Genomic DNA, 18,714 nt, shown 5'->3' with positions numbered 1-18,714 from the left:
GTGGTACCCCACTGGCCACAGGCTTCCAGTCACAAAAACAACCTTCGACCATCACCCTCTGCCTTCTGCCACTAAGCCAGTTTTGTATCCAAAGTGCCAAGGCATCCTGGATTCCATGGGCTCGTACCTTCTTGACCAGTCTCCTGTGGGGGACTTTATCGAAGGCCTTACTGAAATCCATGTATACCACATCCACTGCGTTACCCTCATCCACACGCCTAGTCACCCCCTCAAAAAATTCAATCAAATTAGTCAGACATGATCTTCCCTTGACAAAGCCATGTTGACTATCCCTGATTAATCCTTGCTTCTCCAAGTGGAGACTAATTTTGTCCTTCAGAATTTTTTCCAATAATTTTCCTACCACTGATGTTAGGCTCACTGGCCTGTAGTTCCCCGGTTTTTCCCTACTCCCCTTCTTGAATAATGGTATTACATTAGCGGTTCTCCAGTCCTCTGGCACATCCCCTGTGGCCAGAGAGGTTCTGAATATATGTGTCAGAGCCCCCGCAATCTGTAGAAGATTTTCTATGATACCTGCCTTCACTTATGCGAACAGGCTGCAGAAACTGGGGCTGTTTATTGGAACACAGATGGTTATGAGATCTGGTAGCTGCTCATAATTATGAGAATTTGCTACGGTGAGTCGGTAACTAAACATTTAAGATTATTACCAAAAAGAATTGAGAGAAGTTAGAAGTGTATTTTTTTTAAATATACAAAACATTGTTAGGTCAGATATAGAATGCTCTACCAGAAAGAATGATGGAAGCAAGATTCACAATAGCTTTTAAAAAGGTACGTGGAAAAATATTGAAGAAAAAACTTGGAACGGTATGGGGGAGAAAAGATTAAGTTGATAGCTCTTGGGAGAGCCTGCACAGGTCAAATGGCCTCCTTCTGTGCTGCAAAATTCTATGAATGTATGCAGTTACTCCAGATTCTCCCTCCGTGGTAGGAGAGACCTACTTTGCTCGAAGATGACCAATCCAAGATCAAGAACCAATGCGGCAAACCTATAACCCGCCCACATCATTCTGTGAACCACCAACTATTTCAGCAGCAAGGAACAAACTGTCAACTGGCAGCACCCTGTAGCCAAATTCAGATAATCAACAAACAGAAAATGCTAGAAACACTCAGGTCAGGCAGCATCCGTGGAGAAGAGGAGCCTACACCAGTTCTGACAAACGGTCCACATCTAAAGCGTTAGTTGGTTTGTTCTCTCCGCAGATGCTGCCTGACCTGCCGAGTGTTTTCAGCTTTTTCTGTTTTTGTCTCAAATTTCCAGCATCTGCGGCATTTTGCTTTTGTTCAGACAAACTGAACCGTACAGAAATACCTTACTGATTAACACTCTTCTTACTCAATGGATCTCATCTGTAGCAACAGTTGAGGCACTGCAATTGGCTTCAGTGCTAATGACTGGTTTTGGGGTTTTGGGGGGGGGAGGGATGGTCACCCAAAACTCTCCTGCTCTCCCCTCACACTCTGGAATTCCCTTTCTAAACCCCTCCACCTCTGCTACCCCCCATTCCTTTAAGGCCCTTCTTGAAACCCTCCTTTTGGTCACATTCCCCCACCCAAAGTCAGGTTTGATTGATCCCTGGCTGGCATTGAATTGAGCTGAACTCAAATTGGGCCAGTGATTGGGACGTACTCCTCCTCCCGTCAACATTGTGTTATTCAAAATCAAGGCCTTGGGAAAAGATATCCAATGTCAGCATCATGCATTCCCAGATAAGGCACAGCAAAGTTAACTAAAAAGCTCTATTTTACAGCTTGGGTTACTGGGTTTTTTTGGGGCGGGGGGGCGGCGGGCAGAGGAGACTCAGTGCCACAGCAGGTTAGATGCTGGGCTTTTACTTTTGGATCTGTGATTCCATCTAGTTCACTACATAAAAATTGTTAGCTTGACCATAGGGCTCCTATATGAAAAGTTTTTTTTGGGGTCGGGGGTGGGGGGGGTGGTGAATGGGGGACCTCAGTTTCCTTCCTGGTTGATGTGGGCAAAGCACAAAATTGCCCCTCATTTGGCACACGAGTTCAGAGAAGCAATGAAGTTGTGGGTGGGACATAGAAATATCGCACTGATCTAGCATGGGCTGAGGCACACTGGTCAGAATAGAGCTTTTTATTGAACTGTGCTGTGCCTTATGTGGGAATGCATGATGCTAATATTGGATGTCTTCTCCCAAGGCCTTGATTTTGAATAACACAATGTTGATGGGAGGAGGAATATATCCCAATCACTGGCCCGATTTGAGTTCAGCTAAACGCAGTGCCAGCCAGGGATCAATCAAACCCTATCAGTGTGGCTCGACAGTATATAAGTTGATGGATTCATCAAGTTAATATATGACCCCTTTAACACATGAACATTACAGGAGCCTAGGTTCAGGCTTTGGTCTGATGGCATGACAGTCAAATAGCCTACAACATGCATTATAGGCTCACAAAGCAGCACTTGGATGAAGTACTTGAATACTGCTGGGATCCGTGGAACCTCACCCCAGCATATCAACAACTTGAGAGGGGAATAAAACTGGACTATAAAAAGATATTCCAAATCGTGTATGCTAATGGTTCACCTCAGAGACCCACCATAAATAAAAAAAAGTTTTATTACCCTTCTAAACAAAACCATTTTTAAAGCACTACTATGTCCTAACACAAAATTGGCTACACCCCATTTGATTTGGCAAAGATGTCTAAATTACACAGTTATGTGTTGCACTGTCTGGAAGACAAAAGACATTAAGGAACTCGAGCCAAGTATTCATGACTTGAGGAAGTATTTCATCAGCAGTTTTCTTAATTCAAGATTCTTCCCCTCCCCCCAAAATCCAAACATAACCCTTGTAACAGCTGCAGAACTACAATAGCATTCACACTGTTGTGTTGCTTATTCTTAATTTCTACCCCCTGAGCAAGCTTAAAACAAATGAATGATGGCTGGATATAGGCTTAATTTGCCAGCACATCTGCCACACAAACAAATTCAAACATGGTGAGAAAGAGAATTCTGCTATAGCATGTGCTACATTGGGTGCATTCTAAACACATCTTGGAGGTCCAAACTAACCAAAGGTCTATCTTGTAATATCATTAAGTGTCCAACGTAAAGCTTTTTTGGGGGAAAAAATATTACTGTATGCACAAATAATGGCTCTCCCAGCACTGACTTGTGCTACTGTAGTTCCGCAGTTACCAGGTAAGCTCCAGTACATTGCCCAGATAGTGTGTGTGTGTGTGTGTGTGTGTGTGTGTGTGTGTGTGTGTCATCAGTTAATGTTAGCAGGTTATTCAATGTTGGGTACCATCAAAGTAGATCCTGATTCTTTCCTCATCCAACGTCCCCACACATGACACATGCCCTTTCCAGCAGGAAAGTGACAGTACAAACTCTGGCTGATTTCCCACTCTGTACCCAAGGACGCTGAAATTGTCTGTATTATCTCTACCCCACCCCAGATAAACTAACTAGGCACAGAACAAGAATCTGCTGCTTTATGTATTCTTTTTTAAATCCATCTTTTATCAGCATCCAATCCTTCAATTATTTTGCCTCCCCTCTGAGAATTGCCTTCGAATGTCTTCATGTTAAAATCACCACAAATACAAGATACTGTTGCTCTGAACCTGGGACGCTTTAATCTATATGGCTTGGTAAATAGGTTGATTCCACTACTGCAAATATGGGCTTTAGTCCTTCACTGCTACTCACAGGAAGGCATGACTGGCAAGTGAACATGTACTACAATTTAAGAGTGCTTCAGTGGTGATTTCTCAGATTTTTTTAAAAAAAGTTGGACAAATTTGATTTTACACTGCAAGATATCTGAAAATCAAAGTCCTTTTTTGCCATTAATTTTTTTCAGAATTACCCAATAATTTGAATCAAGAGAAATAAACTGCAGTAACTGCATTCGTCAAAGTAACTTGTCCAAGTTTGCACAAGTTCTAGGACTAAAAAGAAACTACAAAGTAATTACTCAACCAAGCCACAGCACAAAGGACTCAGGAAGATCAGTTTGAGCTTCATTTTTTTTAAATTGTTTTTTTAAAAAAAATCTGACTGGCCAAATACTCCAGTCTCCTGAATCCAGGGATTACTGTATTTACAGGAAACTGTCCTGGACCAAAACAACTGGTTTTAAGACTTTACTGAACCAACAAGTCTCGCTATAAAAATAAGTTATCAGTAGACAATTGTATTGTTTCCTCTCTCATAGCCATCTGTCACCATAATGATTGCTAGGACCCCAAGAAAAACTACCAATTGCTTCATACTGAAAAAAAACTTAAGCCAAGACAATTCATTGTTCTCTGACATGCTCTTAATCCTCTCAAATTCCTTTCATAGTCAATGACAGTTTTTTAATCAAATACTTCACCCTAATATTCTCAAAATACTGTCTCCAAGTTTGGAGGGACAGAATCTATAATTGCAGTTAGTAAAAAGAATCTTTAATTGTACTACTGATTAATTTATACACCTTAGTCACATACTCGACTACGACACCCTCCCTTGCTGGCCTCCCATCCTAAACAAACTCCAACCTGTCGCACATATCCATGACTGCCCCAAGTTCTACTCGCCTATCATCACCTCCACCCCACCCCTGCCATCATCTCTGCCCTACACTCGCTCCCCCAACATATTCAATTCAAAATCCTCACTCTCCTCTTTAAATTCCTCCTTCAACTCTATCCCCTTCATTGCTCCCACTCCAGCCCCTGTACATCCCCACCCCTCCATTGGTAGTACAGCACCCAGCTATCTCCAATCTTTAGAACGCCTTCCCGAAACCTCAAAACCCATCTCTTTGCCCTAGCTTTCAGTCATCCCTAATATCTCCTTTCCTGTCTAGACCATTTCCCTATGCCTATTTGAAGTGCCATGGAATGGTATATTTACTTTAAAAGGCACTATATAAATGCAAGATGTTTCTCTGTATAATTATGCTCACTTCAGTATGATACTTAACTAAAATAGTAAAAAAAAATCTGCAGTGTAGCTTTGAGGAGTCCTTACCCCTAATGTTACATTTCAATAAAATCCTGCTCAGAACTGTGAGCACATTTACATGTTGATGTTTTACGTTCTTCCTATCACAGCAAAACCTCAGGACAAACAAACACACCAATCTTGACTAGAATTCACAGAAAAGGATTGAACAGCACTCTTCCATAAGCATAATTCACAAATATTTCAGGCATAAGAAAGCCCTGTAGATCTCTTACACAAGTTTCAAAGTCTTTTATAAAGTTTTTAAAAAATAATTGTGGAAACATTCATTTATGGACTTTGATTAGAAGGCGAGCAGCAACTCACTGGTATCCTGGTGCATACAGTGAACCCAGCTGGAATGTGCTTAATGTGGGCAGTTAGAATATTGTTGCCAGTTTGGTATTTAATTTTTTTTTTTTTTTAAAAGATCATGCCCCAACTTGTAGCTTCTCTTACAGCCCAAACAATCATCCAGTGACCCCACTGAAACCAGTTACACTCAATTAAAGCCTCACCCTGAAACACCCCTCCTATACAGAAAGTCCACAATCTTCATTACTTGCTTATCTTTTGGTCTGCAAGACTAAAGGGTACACGCCCAAAATCATCGTAACCTATCTTTTCTCTTTAAAGATGTTGTCTGCCTGTGTTTCCACTTTCCTGATATCTACCCTAACATTCCATCCTCACTGTGCTTCTTACTGAAGTAAACTTTTATCAGTTGAATAGAAATTGCTGTACCCACTTCAAGTTCCAAAGTTAAGTTGAGTCAGAATAGGGCAGTGACAGGAAGGGAGAGAAAAGTTCCTTTATCAAATGAAGAATTAAAAAAAGGAACTACCAGGAAATTCTGAGGACTTGTTCCCTAATCATTATCTTGAATATATTAAAGCCATAATGTCCAACCGTTTGGAGCTGTGGGCCAAATATATACATTATATATCAATATCAATGAGTGGCCCACACACGATGTCACACAAAAGAGTGAGCCCCATCCTTTAACACAAAAGAACATGCAAGGGCCCCATCTTCTTTTTCCCCTCATTACATCTTTTGAGGTCAGCCTCGCCCTCTTGCCAGCACCCCCACTTCCAAAGCCTGAATCTGCTGCTCTCTATCTTCCAGCTCCTTACCCACCTTTTCTGGTCCCCATTCCTTCCTCTGGATTTATCTTTCCAGGCTTCTCTTAGACATCTTCTCCTTTAGTCCTCTAACCCCCTCATCTGTCCCTCTCTTTGGCCTCTAATGTTGTCATTTGCTTCGGTCTCTATCCATCCATCTCAACTCCCATCCTCCCAAGATCATGCTAAATCTTTAGATGGATTCTATTATCTTCAAGAATGTAATATTTGCCTCAAAAGATGCTTTCACTGTAAACAGGGCAGGAAAGATCTGACCAGGCACTAAAGCAGCAGGGAAACTGCCCATCGGACACTATTGGCTGAAAGGCTCTAATTAGTCAGCTAAGTGACAGGAAACAGTGGTGGTGAACAGTTGTTTTTTGGACTGGAGGAAGGTATACAGTGGTGTTCCCCAGGGGTCGGTACTAGGACCACTGCTTTTTTTGATATATTAATGATGGGTGTACAGGGCACAATTTCAAAATTTGCAGATAAGACAAAACTTGGAAGTGTAGTAAACAGTGAAGAGGATAGTAATAGACTTCAAGAGGATAGTCAGGCTGGTGGAATGGGTGGACAAATGGCAGATGAAATTTAATCCAGAAAAGTGTGAAGTGATACATTGATAGGAAGAACGAGAGGCTAAACTAAAGGATACAATTCTTAAAGGAGTGCAGGAACAGAGATCTGGTGGTATAGATGCACAAATTTTTGATTGCAGGGCAGGTTGAGAGAGCGGTTAAAAGAGCATACAGGATTCTGGGCTTTATAAATAGAAGCATAGAGTATAAAAGCAAGGAAGTCATGCTGAACCTTTATAAAACAATGGTTCAGCCACATTGGAGTATTGGGTCCAGCTCTGGGCACCGCACTTTAGTAAAGATGTGAAAGCCTTAGAAAGGGTGCAGAAGAGATTTACTAGAATAGTTCCAGTGATGAGGGACTTCAGTTATGTGGATAAACTGGAGTTGTTCTCCTTAGAGCAGAGAAGGTTGAGAGGAGATGTGATAGAGGTATTCAAAATCATGAAGTATCTAGACAGAATAGATAGAGAGAAATGGTTTCCACTGGCAGAAGGACATAGATTTAAGGTGATTGACAAAAAAACCTAAGGTAACATGAGAAAAAGCTTTTTTTTTTTTTACACACAGCAAGTGGCTATGATCTGGAAAGCACTGCCTGAGGGAGTAGTGGAGGCAGATTCAATCGTGGCTTTCAAAAGGGAATTGGATATGTACTTGAAGGGAAAAAATTTGCAGGGAAAGGGCTGCGGAGTGGGACTAGCTGAATTGCTCTTGGAGAGCTGGCGCGGACTCGACAAGCCGAATGGCCTCCTTCCATACTGTAACCATTCTATGATTCTATTCATGGTTAAACAGCTCAAATATGAATTAAAAAGAGAGATACTTAAAAGGTTGGCAGTGCTCAAAGTAGAAAAGTCACATGGTCCAGATGGGATGCATCCTTGGTTGTTGAGGGAAGTAAGGGTGGAAATTGCAACGACCCTGGCCATAATCTTCCAATCCTCCTTAAATATGGAAGTGGTACCACTGGACCGGAGGATTGCAAACATTCCACCCCTGTTCATAAAAGGAGGGATAAACCCAGCAACCACAGGTCAGTCAACCGAACATTGGTGGTGTGGAAATTAATCAGCACTTGGAAAAATATCGGTTAGTAAATTAAAGCCAGCACGGATTTGTTAAAAGCAAAGAGTGTTTGATTAACTGGATTGAGTTCTTTGATGACGTAACGGAGAGGGCTAATGAGGATAGTGTGGCTGACATTCATAAGGACTTGTCAAAGGGCATTTGTCAAAGTATCACATAATACTCATTAGCAAAATGGAAGCCCATGGGATTAAAGGTCCAGTGGCTGCAAAATTGGCTAAGGGACAGAGAGCGGTTGTTTTTCAGACTGGAGGGAAGTGTGAAGTGGTGTCCCCATGGTCGGTGTTCGAACCATTGTTCTTTCTGATATACACTAACGATGTGGACTTGGGTAGACAGGGTATAATTTCAAAGTTCGCAGATGACACAAAACTCGGAAATGAAGTAAACAGTGAGGAGGATAGTAACAGACTTCAGGAGGATATAGACAGACTGGTGAAATGGGCAGACACGTAGTCGATGAAATTTATGAAGTATGAAGTCATTCATTTTGATAGGGAGAATGAGGAGAGGCAATATAAACTAAATGGTACAATTTTAAAAGGAGTGCAGGAACGGAGACCTGGGGGTGTATGTGCACAAGTCTTTGAAGGTGACAGGACAGGTTGAGAAGGATGTTAAAAAGGCATACGTTATCCTTCACTTTATAAATAGGGGCATAGAGTACAAAAGCAAGGACGTTATGCTCAACTATGAAGCACTGGTTAGGTCCCAGCTGGAGCATTGTGTCCAATTGTGGACACCACAGTTTAGGAAGGATGTCAAGGCCTTAGAGAGGGCGGAGAAGAGATTTACTAGAATGGTACCAGGGATGAGGGACTTCAGTTATGCAGAGAGACTTGAAAAACTGAGGTTGTTCTCCTTAGAGCAGAGGAAGTTAAGAGGAGATTTGATAAGTGTTCAAAATCATGAAGGGTTTTGATAGAGTAAATAAGGAGAAACTGCTTCCAGTGGCAGAAGGGTCGGTAACCCCAAGGACACAGATTTAAGGTGATTAGCAAAAGAACCAGGGCTGACATGAGGCGTTATTATGATCTGGAATGCACTGCCTGAAAGGGTGGTGGAAGCAGAATCAATTATAACTTTCAAAAGGGAATTGGATAAATATTTGAAGTGGAAATATTTGCAGGGCTATGGAACTAATTGGACAGCTCTTCATTAAGAGCCAGCACAGACACGATGGGCCAAATGGCCGCCTCCTGTGTTCTATCATATGATGATTCTATGCAAGATCAAATGGGGCCAGAAATCCAATAGGCAAATATTGTTATTTCTTGGTCAGAGATGCACAGAATCCATGACCATCTTAAAGAGCCTCTAAGATAATGAGAAGTCCACACAAGACTATGGAATTCAGTTTCTCCCAGTAGGAACAGACTCCACTTATCTAGGAGGACTTGGATGCAGTTGACAAGGATTAGTATCTCTCCTCCCCTCCCCCCCAAACAAGTGGTGTGTGTGTGTGTTTTGCTAGAGGTTAACAAGGTAAAACTGCACAGCTCACCACCACGCAACTCTGGTAAGCTGCCTGCTGGTTAGCCAGCTAGGACCACTCGCTCATTAGACATTGGAGCAAAATGGAAAGAATACCAGCCCCCAAGTGACAAGGCCTGGAGAAAGTCAATTTACCAGGCTGGCTGACCAATCTTCAACAATGTCTTGGAATACTGCAGATCTACCTGGCTCAGATAACAGATCACTGATGGTGCTAATCTTCCATTGCCAAATGAACTACCTTGAAGCCAGCTTAACCTCAGAGACCCTACTTACTGCTCTCCCCACTCCTCTTCAAGAGTGAATCCAAACATCAGGATCTTGGACATCTTTCAAATTGCACTGCAAGCACAGCAGTATATGAACATTACAATAGGGGAACTCCTGCCAGGCCAAACACTTCAAGGGACAAGTTTAAATACAGAATCTCTACGCCAGATGCCAGCATTGCACAGGTGCTATCTGGAAGACCTCTTTTAGTCCAATAAAACCAATTTAAGTGATACTATAAAATCAGATTCAATATTCCACATGGCCTCTTCCTGCAAGCACAAATAACTTTCTCCAGAATTAATAACTCTATGATCAGGTCACAATACTCAGGGACTCGAAGTACTTTAAAAAAAAAATCAGCCAATTAAGATTAACGTTAATGTCTTTCTATTTCTGTTTCAACAATGACCTTCACACGGAGGGAAAAAACCTTATAGAGAAAAGAGAGCTCAGTACCATGAGGAATACAAGTTAATGATTCCAACTGATGATTCAGCTCTCATACAAAGTCAGTAACCCCCGTGTCAAACTAAACAATAATTGACAAAGATAGAAGAGTATTCAGGCTAACCAAAAATCCTTAGCACCACTTTGTAACCCTCAACCTCTTAAAAATTGATTACCAAGCTAACTCTAATGCAAGAGTATACAAGTCAGTTTAGTTGAATTTCAATGCACCAAGTTGGCCTGAACAGCATAGATGGTTGGAGTAGGAACCCTCTAACTTCCATTGGCTGTATTCACGGCAGTCATCATATCCATAACTTGGTTATGGCAAGTTGTGGCCCAAGTGCCACTGAGTTGATGGCTGCCTGCAAGTTGCCAGATCTGCCATCATTTGGTTTTATAACCAGCTCAAAATCAGACAGATAGCACAATATAAATGGAGATTATATGGCAAAAAATTATGAAAAGCACATTTACTGGATACAAAACTAACAACCAGATCATACTGAAAGACAAAAAAAATGTAATATAAATTGCCAATTACTCTGGCACATCCCAATGTGTATATATCGTTAAATTGTTCACCCAAGGAAGAATAGAAGGGCTGGCAGCAGTGGCTTTTCTCCACTTCCACATCCCACCTGGTTAACACACAATGAAATTGTGAAAATCTCGTTGCAATACCAACTTGCAAACCCAAAGAAAATACTTGAAGCAAATTTAGGAAATGACACTGCAGTTTCAAATGGAAGGCCTTCATTGGCTATGAGCATATCTGCTCAAGAATTCCATTGTGTCTTGCTTCAAGAAAGCTCTAACTCAGATTTTACACAACCCACCTGGGGAGATGGTTCATTGTCCTCCCTCGCAAGGATCACCATTTCATACATTCAACATATTTCCATTTATCAGAGGTTAGCAAGGATGAAACTTTAGATTGCCTCTGAAGTGCTCATCCTAAAGCTCTCTCCACAGTTCACCTTTAGTTCTACAGGTGACAGAAAGAACTACATGTTTAGAATTCTATTCTTTCATCTGCCTCTTCAAAATATTGTAAACAATTTTACACCAAGTTATAGTCCAACAATTTTATTTTAAAATCCACAAGCTTTCGGAGGCTTCCTCCTTCCTCAGGTGAATGTCACATTCACCTGAGGAAGGAGGAAGCCTCCAAAAGCTTGTGGATTTTAAAATAAAATTGTTGGACTATAACTTGGTGGTGTAAAATTGTTTACAATTGTCAACCCCAGTCCATCACCGGCATCTCCACATCATCTTCAAAATATGGCACATTCCAAAATCACCGAGTTAGTTTTGAAGATCCAATCAGCATACACACTATCTATGTGTGTGCACTTTTGAGCCAAAAATTATCTGAGGTTGTTAACCTAAAATCCCTTAGGCTCTTACACCAGAACAACTGTCAACTGCGCACATACAACTCTCCCACCACTGACCACACGCTGCAATAAAGTTGGCGAACTCCAGGCCGTCAAACACTTCAATAGAATTGTTGCCAGGACTAGCCATTGCAAACCATGGACTCAACCTCAATATGCAAACAGGCAGCTTGCAAATACAAAATAACAGCTGCTGCATAGACCATAAAACAGTCTTGAATGACTTGGGAGAGGTTTCTGAAACACAAAGTACAACGTAAACTGTCTTTTAAAATAATCCTCTCAAATAGGCAAAAGCAAAACTTTGAGCTCATCAAGCCTCAACGCTTAGTGACCTAACTTGCTACCTAACCTAACCCATGCCCCACTCCCAACTCTAGTATCTCAATCATATTTGCATTTTTTTTTTCTCACTCACTAGGTTGGTTTAAATTTTACAGTCTGAGGTTTGTAAAGGGTGGAGTCTGTGAAGTCAAAAACGTGGGAATCTCTCCTGAACTCTCGTCTTAAAAACTAGGCATTTTCTGAACAGCCTGTCTGTGCCTCCAATACCACACCTGGCAGCTTACTCCAAACACGACAAGTTTTAAAACTAATTCAAAATTCATGTTCTCTGCTCCTGCTTTCTTGGCCGATTACAATGAGTATTCAGGGTTTGCTCCATTTAGTATGTTGTGAATCTGAATGAAGTTCCCCCCCCCCACCTCAATCTTTTGAAGACTGATATTAGTCACTAGTTTTCACAGGAATTAGTTTCACATTTTAACCTAGATGCAAAACCTTTTTTAAAATTGAAGTATCACAGAATCTTACAGCACCGATTTACTCATCAAAACCCCTGATAATTTCTATTAAATCTCCCTTGACCTTCTCTGCTCCGAGAACAATCCCAGCTCCTCCAGTCTCTTCACATAACTGAAGTCCCTCATCACTTTTGTTTTGAAAAGTAGAAAAATTGTAAAAATAAATTTAGCAAAGGACTTTCTTTTAAAGTCTCCCGGAAGGATCTTGAACCAAGTTTTTGGCCAACCGAATATTGCACCTACCTCCAATGCTAAGGCCGTCTTGTCGTAGGCGCAGGGGACTCTCTTCTGGATGGCCCTGGCGTAGATGGGTCCGTTCTGAGTGGTGGGCAGCGGGTTGGCGCCGGTGCCGGTGGGCAGGGGGCTGCTGGTCTGGGGCTGGGCGTAAGCGTGGGCCGGCTCGGGGATGCCGTAGCTGCTGGAGTTGCGGTAGCCCGGCGCCTGCTGCTGCTGGGGCGACTTGACCACCACTTCGACGTAAGGCACGGGGATCATGCCGAGCCGGCCGTCCTTGTTGCGGGCGCTCCACCACTGCTCCTCGGGCTTCTCCACGATCACCAGCAGCTCGCCCTTCTTGAACGGCAGGTCCTCCATGTCGTTGCCGGGGAAGTCGTACAGCGTCCGCACGTACTCGGCGCTCTCCTCGCCGCCGCCCGAGGATGAGCCAGACCCCACCAGGCCGTGGCCTTGGCTTTTCCCCAGCGAGGCGGGCGGGCCTGCGGTTCGGGGAGCCGGCTCGATCAGGGTGGTGGTGTCCAGGTAGTGGATCTTGTAGAACTCGAGGAGGCCCGGCAGGTTGTCGAACTCCTGGTCGCCGATTTTGAACTTGCCCGGCAGGCTGTTGATGATGTAGTGAGACACCTTAGAGTTCTCCGACACCGACAGCACGTAGTCGCCCGGGCAGGTGGTGCTGTCCCGCACCAGGAAAGTGCCGTGCCGCTGGCCCTGCAGCTTGGCCTGCGCTTCCTGCCGGCTCAGCTGCCCGAAGTACCAGCTCGTCCGGTCGTGCGATTCGAACTTGGCGGCCGCCATGACGACGATGATCCCTTTCCCCCCCCCCCTCTCCCACCCACCCCACCCTGAGGTAATCAAGCCCGAGGCCCAAGCCTAAGGCCCCGGGACACACTTAGGAAAGCACACGGCGGCGCCTTCCCGGGGCCCGCGGCCAGGCGAGGGTGGGCCTCGCTCACAGGTAGCGCTGGGGGCGCGGCCTGCTTTCGGGTCGCTCCTTCCCCGCCCCCCTTCACAGCCGCCTCCGCATGACGGAGTGGTCGGTCGGCCGGCCGGTGGGTCGCTCGGTGCTGGCTCCGGGTTCCCGCTCGCTCGCTGCTCCACTTTACTGGGGATCGGTTCGGCTATGGTTAAGATGGCGGCCGCGCTGGGCTTCGCCTTTGGCGTCGGGTGGCGCGATGACGTCAAAGGGACGTCGTGCGTGGGACTTTTGGCGGGAAGAGTACAAAAGCGGCGGCAGGTAAGAAGCGTCCGTTAGTCCAGGCAGTGAGCGGGTGTCGCACAACCCCTGAGAGCAGGCCGAGGGGGGCGAAATTATAAAAAGCAATTGAGAGGATAGATGGTAGAGACTATGATGATTATTCATCGACAACTCTACTAACATTGTGAATACCAGGGTGGTCAAAGGTGAACTCGATGGACCTCGGTCTGTTTTTGTTTAACAATTCCTATGGAGAGAAATATAAACTCTTTCCTCAGCTGGGAGAATCAAGAACAAGAGGACATAATCTTAAAATTAGAACTAGGCCGTTCAGGAGTGAAATCAGGAAGTATTTTCTCACACAAAGGGCAATGGAAATCTGGAACACTCCCCCAAAAGGCTGTGGATCAGTTGAGATTTTTGAACCAGGTTGACAGATTTCTGTACGGTAAGGGTATCAAGGAATATGGATCAAAGGTGGGTAAATGGAGTTGAGGTACAGATCAGCCATGATCTAATTGAATGGTCTACTCTTGTTCCTATGATACTTGGCACTTATCTACTTGGTTAGCTTGGTCTAAATTGATAAACCCAGCTGAAGGGCAGAAGCCCATGTTGCAGTATTTCCACTGGTTGGTCAGTCAGTTACTAGAGGGCATAAATTTAAGACCATCAAAAGAATAAAGGCAGAGGTTAGGATTTGTTTCACACAGGATTGTTAGGACATGGCAGGTCCTACCAGAGACTGGTGGAAGCAGGATTCCTAACAGCTTTGTAAGAGGAAAGTGGAAAAGGTCAAAATGGTGTGAGGAAAGGGCATGAGACTGGGACTAACTGTAGCTCTTAATAACTGTGTTTAAGTTATTAAAACTTAATAACACTGTGCTAAGCCAGCTCAGGTGCTATGTGCCAAATATGTTATGTTCTATGAGTGATGTTTTTACCATGATAAAGGTGCAATATAAATGCAAGATTTTGAGAAGAAAGCATTGACACCAAGCTTGGGTTTTAAAAGGCTACAGACTGTAGGAAGTGGTGAAATGTGACTTGATATTTTAAACTGTGTGGATGTAGAAAGGATGAAATGTAGGCAGGATGGCATATTTGAGACAAGAGAGGGAAGTGTAAAGGAGCACACATGACAACCTAAAAAACTAGCAAATGCTTCAAAAAAATCTACAGCACGGTCACTTGCATTGTGGAGAAAAAAAGAAAGTACAGGTAAGTGTGTATGTAGCAGTTGACTGATTTAGACCCTGGTGAAAGGACAATGACTTATCTTCTGGGGGGATCTGGGGCATGGTCCCTCCCTGGAATCTTTTGATGCTCAACGTTATTTAGTGCATTTTGAGAGTCTACTCTTACAGTATCAGCTTGGTTCAGTTGGTAGCCTTCCTGGCTCTGAATCAGGAGGCTGTGGGTTCAGGGGCACTCCAGGATTTGAGCACGTAGCCTAGGCTGCCACTCCAGCATTGTACTGAGTGTGTGCTGAATTGTTGGCTTGTTGCTCTTCAGATGAGATGTTAAATTGAGAAAGAAAGAGAGACTTGCATTTCTATAACACCTTTCACGACCTCAGGATGTCCCAAAGTGCTTTACAGCTAATGAAGTATTTTTGACGTGTAGTCACTGTTGTAACTTAGGAAATGTGGTAGCCAATTTTTGCGCACAGCAAGGTCCCACAAACAGCAATGAAATAAATGACCAGCTAATCCGATCTTTAAGTATTTGTTGAGGAATAGATATTGGCCTGGACATCGGGGAGATCTCCCGCACTCTTCTTCGAATAGTGCCATGGGATCTTTTACATTCACTTGAGGGCAGACGGGCCCTTTGTTTAACGTCTTATCCGAGGGACGGCATCTGACAGTGCAGCACTCCCTCAGCATTGCCCTGGAGTGTCAGCCTGGATTTTGTACTTAGGTTTCTGGAGTGGGACTTGAACCCACAATTGAGTGCTACCACTGAGCCATGGCTGACACTGCTGTCCTGGCGGTTCAACTCAACATTAAAACACCATTCAAAGAAGAGGCTTCTGGTCGACATTCCCCCTCAACAAGAGTCAGATCAACTGATCATTGCATGTGTAAAATGGCTGCCACATTTGCCCATATAACAGCCATTGCATTTCAAAGTAATCCATTGTATATTGCACCCCATCCACTGTTTAAATATCCACTCCCTCCACCACCGGCGTACAATGGCTGCAGTGTGTACTAGCTATAGGATGTACTGCAGCAACTCACCAAGGCTTCTACGGCAACACCTCCCAAACCCGTGACCTTCACCATCTAGAAGGACAAGGGCAACGGGTGCGTGGGAACACCATCACCTCCAAGTCACACACCATCCTGACTTGGCCATATATCGGCTGGCCGTTCCTTCAAAGTCGCTGGGTCAAAATCCTGGAACTCCCTGTGGGAGAATCTTCACCACACGGACTGCAGCGGTTCAGGAAGAAGGCTCATCACCACCACCTTCTCAAGGGCAATTAGGCAATAAATACTGGCCTTGCCAGAGAAGCCACATCCCGAGAAGGAATTTTTTTATAAGTACTTTGAGACATTTTGGAGAGCTGTGATAAAGCAATATATAAATTCAAGGCTTTCTTTCCAAGTTTGAATACCATGACATTATGAAATGTGTATAATGATCATTTTAGAAATAGCAAATAGAGTTTAATTCACATGCCAGAAGAGATGCAAAATTGAATAAGATGAATAAAGCACACACATTTATGCTGCATTAGTCTGAATGAGTGTTAATAAGACCATAATTAAACACAGTTATTTAGTCCTAACATTTCAACAACAATTTGCATTTATATAACACCTTTAATGTAGAAAAACATCCCAAAGCGCTTCACAAAAAAAGGCCAAGCCAAAGAAGGAGGTATTCGCATTGGCTGATCAAAAGTTTGGTCAAAGAGGTGGGTTTTAAGGAGGAGAGGGAGTTGGAGAGGCAGAGGGGTTTAGGAAGGGAATTCCAGAAAGCGGTACCGACAAGAGGCACGAACATTGAAATTGTATGGGAATGAGCCTCATTTTCCTGGGCCTGAGTTTGCTAGATGCACAAATGGTTTCGTTCCAGATGAGCTGGTCGTGGTGTTCTTCAGAAGTTCGAATCGATGAAGCTAAGGACAATGGAAGATTTAAGGCATCAACTGGCCAGAACTATCGTATTCAATGACGAGCACCTTATGCCATGGTCTATATTCAATATTGATTAATAGCTATTTCTTCTAATATACAACAACAACTTGCATTAATGTAGTAAAGCATCCCAAGGCGCTTCAAAGGAGCATAATCAAACATAATTTGACACCGAGCCACATAAGGAGAAATTAGGACAGGCAAAGAGGTATGTTTTAAGGAGCGTCTTAAACAAGAAAAGAGAGGCGGAAGGGTTTTGGGAGGGAATTCCAGGGCTTAGGGCCTAGGCAGCTGAAGGCATAGCTGCCAATGGTGGAGTGATGAAAATGGAGGATGCGTAAGAGGCCAGAATTGGAGAAGCGCAGAGATCTCTGAGGGTAACAGGGCCGAAGGAGGTTACAGAGATAGGGAGAGGTGAGGCTCTGGACGGATTTGAAAACAAGGATGAGAATTTTAAAATCAAGGCATTGCCGAGCGCCAATGTAGGTCAGCGAGCACCGGGGGTGATGGGTGAACCAGTTCTTTGTGTGAGTTAAGATCCGGGCAGCAGAGTTTTGGATAGGAGGCTGGCCAGGAGAGCATTGGAATAGTCGAGTCTAGTGGTAACAAAAGCATGGATGAGGGTTTCAGCAGTAGATGAGCTGAGGCAGGGGCGGAAATGGGCAATGTTACGGTGGTGGAATTAGGCGGTCTTGGTGATGGAGAGGATATGAGTTCGAAAGCTCAGTTCAGGGTCAGATAGGATGCCAAGGTTACGAATGGTCTGGTTCAGCCTCAAACAGTGGCCAGGAAGAGGAATGGAGTCGGTGACTAGGGAACGGAGTTTGTTGGGGGTCTGAAGACAATGGCTTCGATCTTCCCAATATTTAATTGGAGGAAATTTCTGCTCATCCAATACTGGATGTCGGATAAGCAGCGTGATATCAGAGGCAGTGGAGGGTGATTCCGAGGGATGCAGGCTACTACTTTTGTTTCCAGATGGCTGCAGGTTTCAAGCTGCCTAGCCACAGATCACAGGATAGGCCCCAGTGAGTCTGTTTGACAGGGGACAGGCTAATTGACTGCTGGAGGCCTCATTGATGCCCAGCTAGTTGTCAGAGTTCCACGCAATTATATTGGGACCAGCCCACAGCAGGGTCAGTCAGTGTATGAATCCTGCAGCCAATAGCTGCAAGGCTGTGAGGTTCCAGGGCTAGCCAGCAGGATAGCTCAGCTAGATTTCAAACAGTAGTCTGTTCTACAGGGTAAGAGGTGGGTCTGTATTTGTATGTTTAAGAGTAAGCAAATGGCATCTTAATTATTTTTCTGTGTTGGGGCATGTAGAGAAATGTATATTTCAGTGTTGTACTGTTAACTGTCCATTTATGTATTTTATGCAAATAAAACCACTTGCTGGACCAAAGCTTTTGCCTCAATTTGGTAAAAATGTTCAGTCCACCATTCAAAGAGAAGACAATCTGCAGTAGCCGGTGTATAGAGTAGGGTTCTCTGCTACGTTCCATGGGTCTTGCTCTCATTTACCTATATTGTGGAATAAAGGCACACCCCAGATCATAGGGGACGCAAGGTCAACAACAACTTGCATTTATTAAGAGCCTTTACGTAGTAAAACGCCCCAAGGCATTTCACAGGAGCATAATCAGACAAAAATTGACTCCAAGCCACATAAGGAGACATTAGGACAGGTGACCAAAAGCTTGGTCAAAGGTAAGTTTTACGGAGCACCTTAAAGGAGGAGAGAGAATTCCAGGCTCTAGGACCTAGACAGCTGAAGGCAAGGTGCCAATGATGGGGTGAAGGAAATGGGGATGCACATGAAGCCAGAATTGGAGGAACACAGAGGGGCTGGAGGAGGTTACAGAGATCGGGAGGGGTGATGGCATGCATGGATTTGAACACAAGGATGAG

The 18,714-nt window shown here is 43.9% G+C and overlaps 1 protein-coding gene across 1 annotated transcript in view; it reads right to left on the bottom strand.

Annotated features, from left to right (window-relative positions):
• Window positions 1-13,267, bottom strand: part of crkl (v-crk avian sarcoma virus CT10 oncogene homolog-like) — a 56,689-nt gene extending 43,422 nt beyond the window's left edge. Inside the window, exon 1 of the mRNA XM_068005457.1 lies at window positions 12,466-13,267. Within this exon, the coding sequence (XP_067861558.1) occupies window positions 12,466-13,254 (789 nt within the window). The 5' untranslated portion in view covers window positions 13,255-13,267. The remainder of the gene's footprint in view (window positions 1-12,465) is intronic.
• Window positions 13,268-18,714: the final 5,447 nt, after the last annotated feature.

Source organism: Heptranchias perlo, chromosome 25 (assembly GCF_035084215.1).
Source record: "Heptranchias perlo isolate sHepPer1 chromosome 25, sHepPer1.hap1, whole genome shotgun sequence".
In the NCBI taxonomy this organism is placed as follows: Eukaryota; Metazoa; Chordata; class Chondrichthyes; order Hexanchiformes; family Hexanchidae; genus Heptranchias; species Heptranchias perlo.
This window is presented reverse-complemented; position numbering and strand designations above follow the sequence as displayed.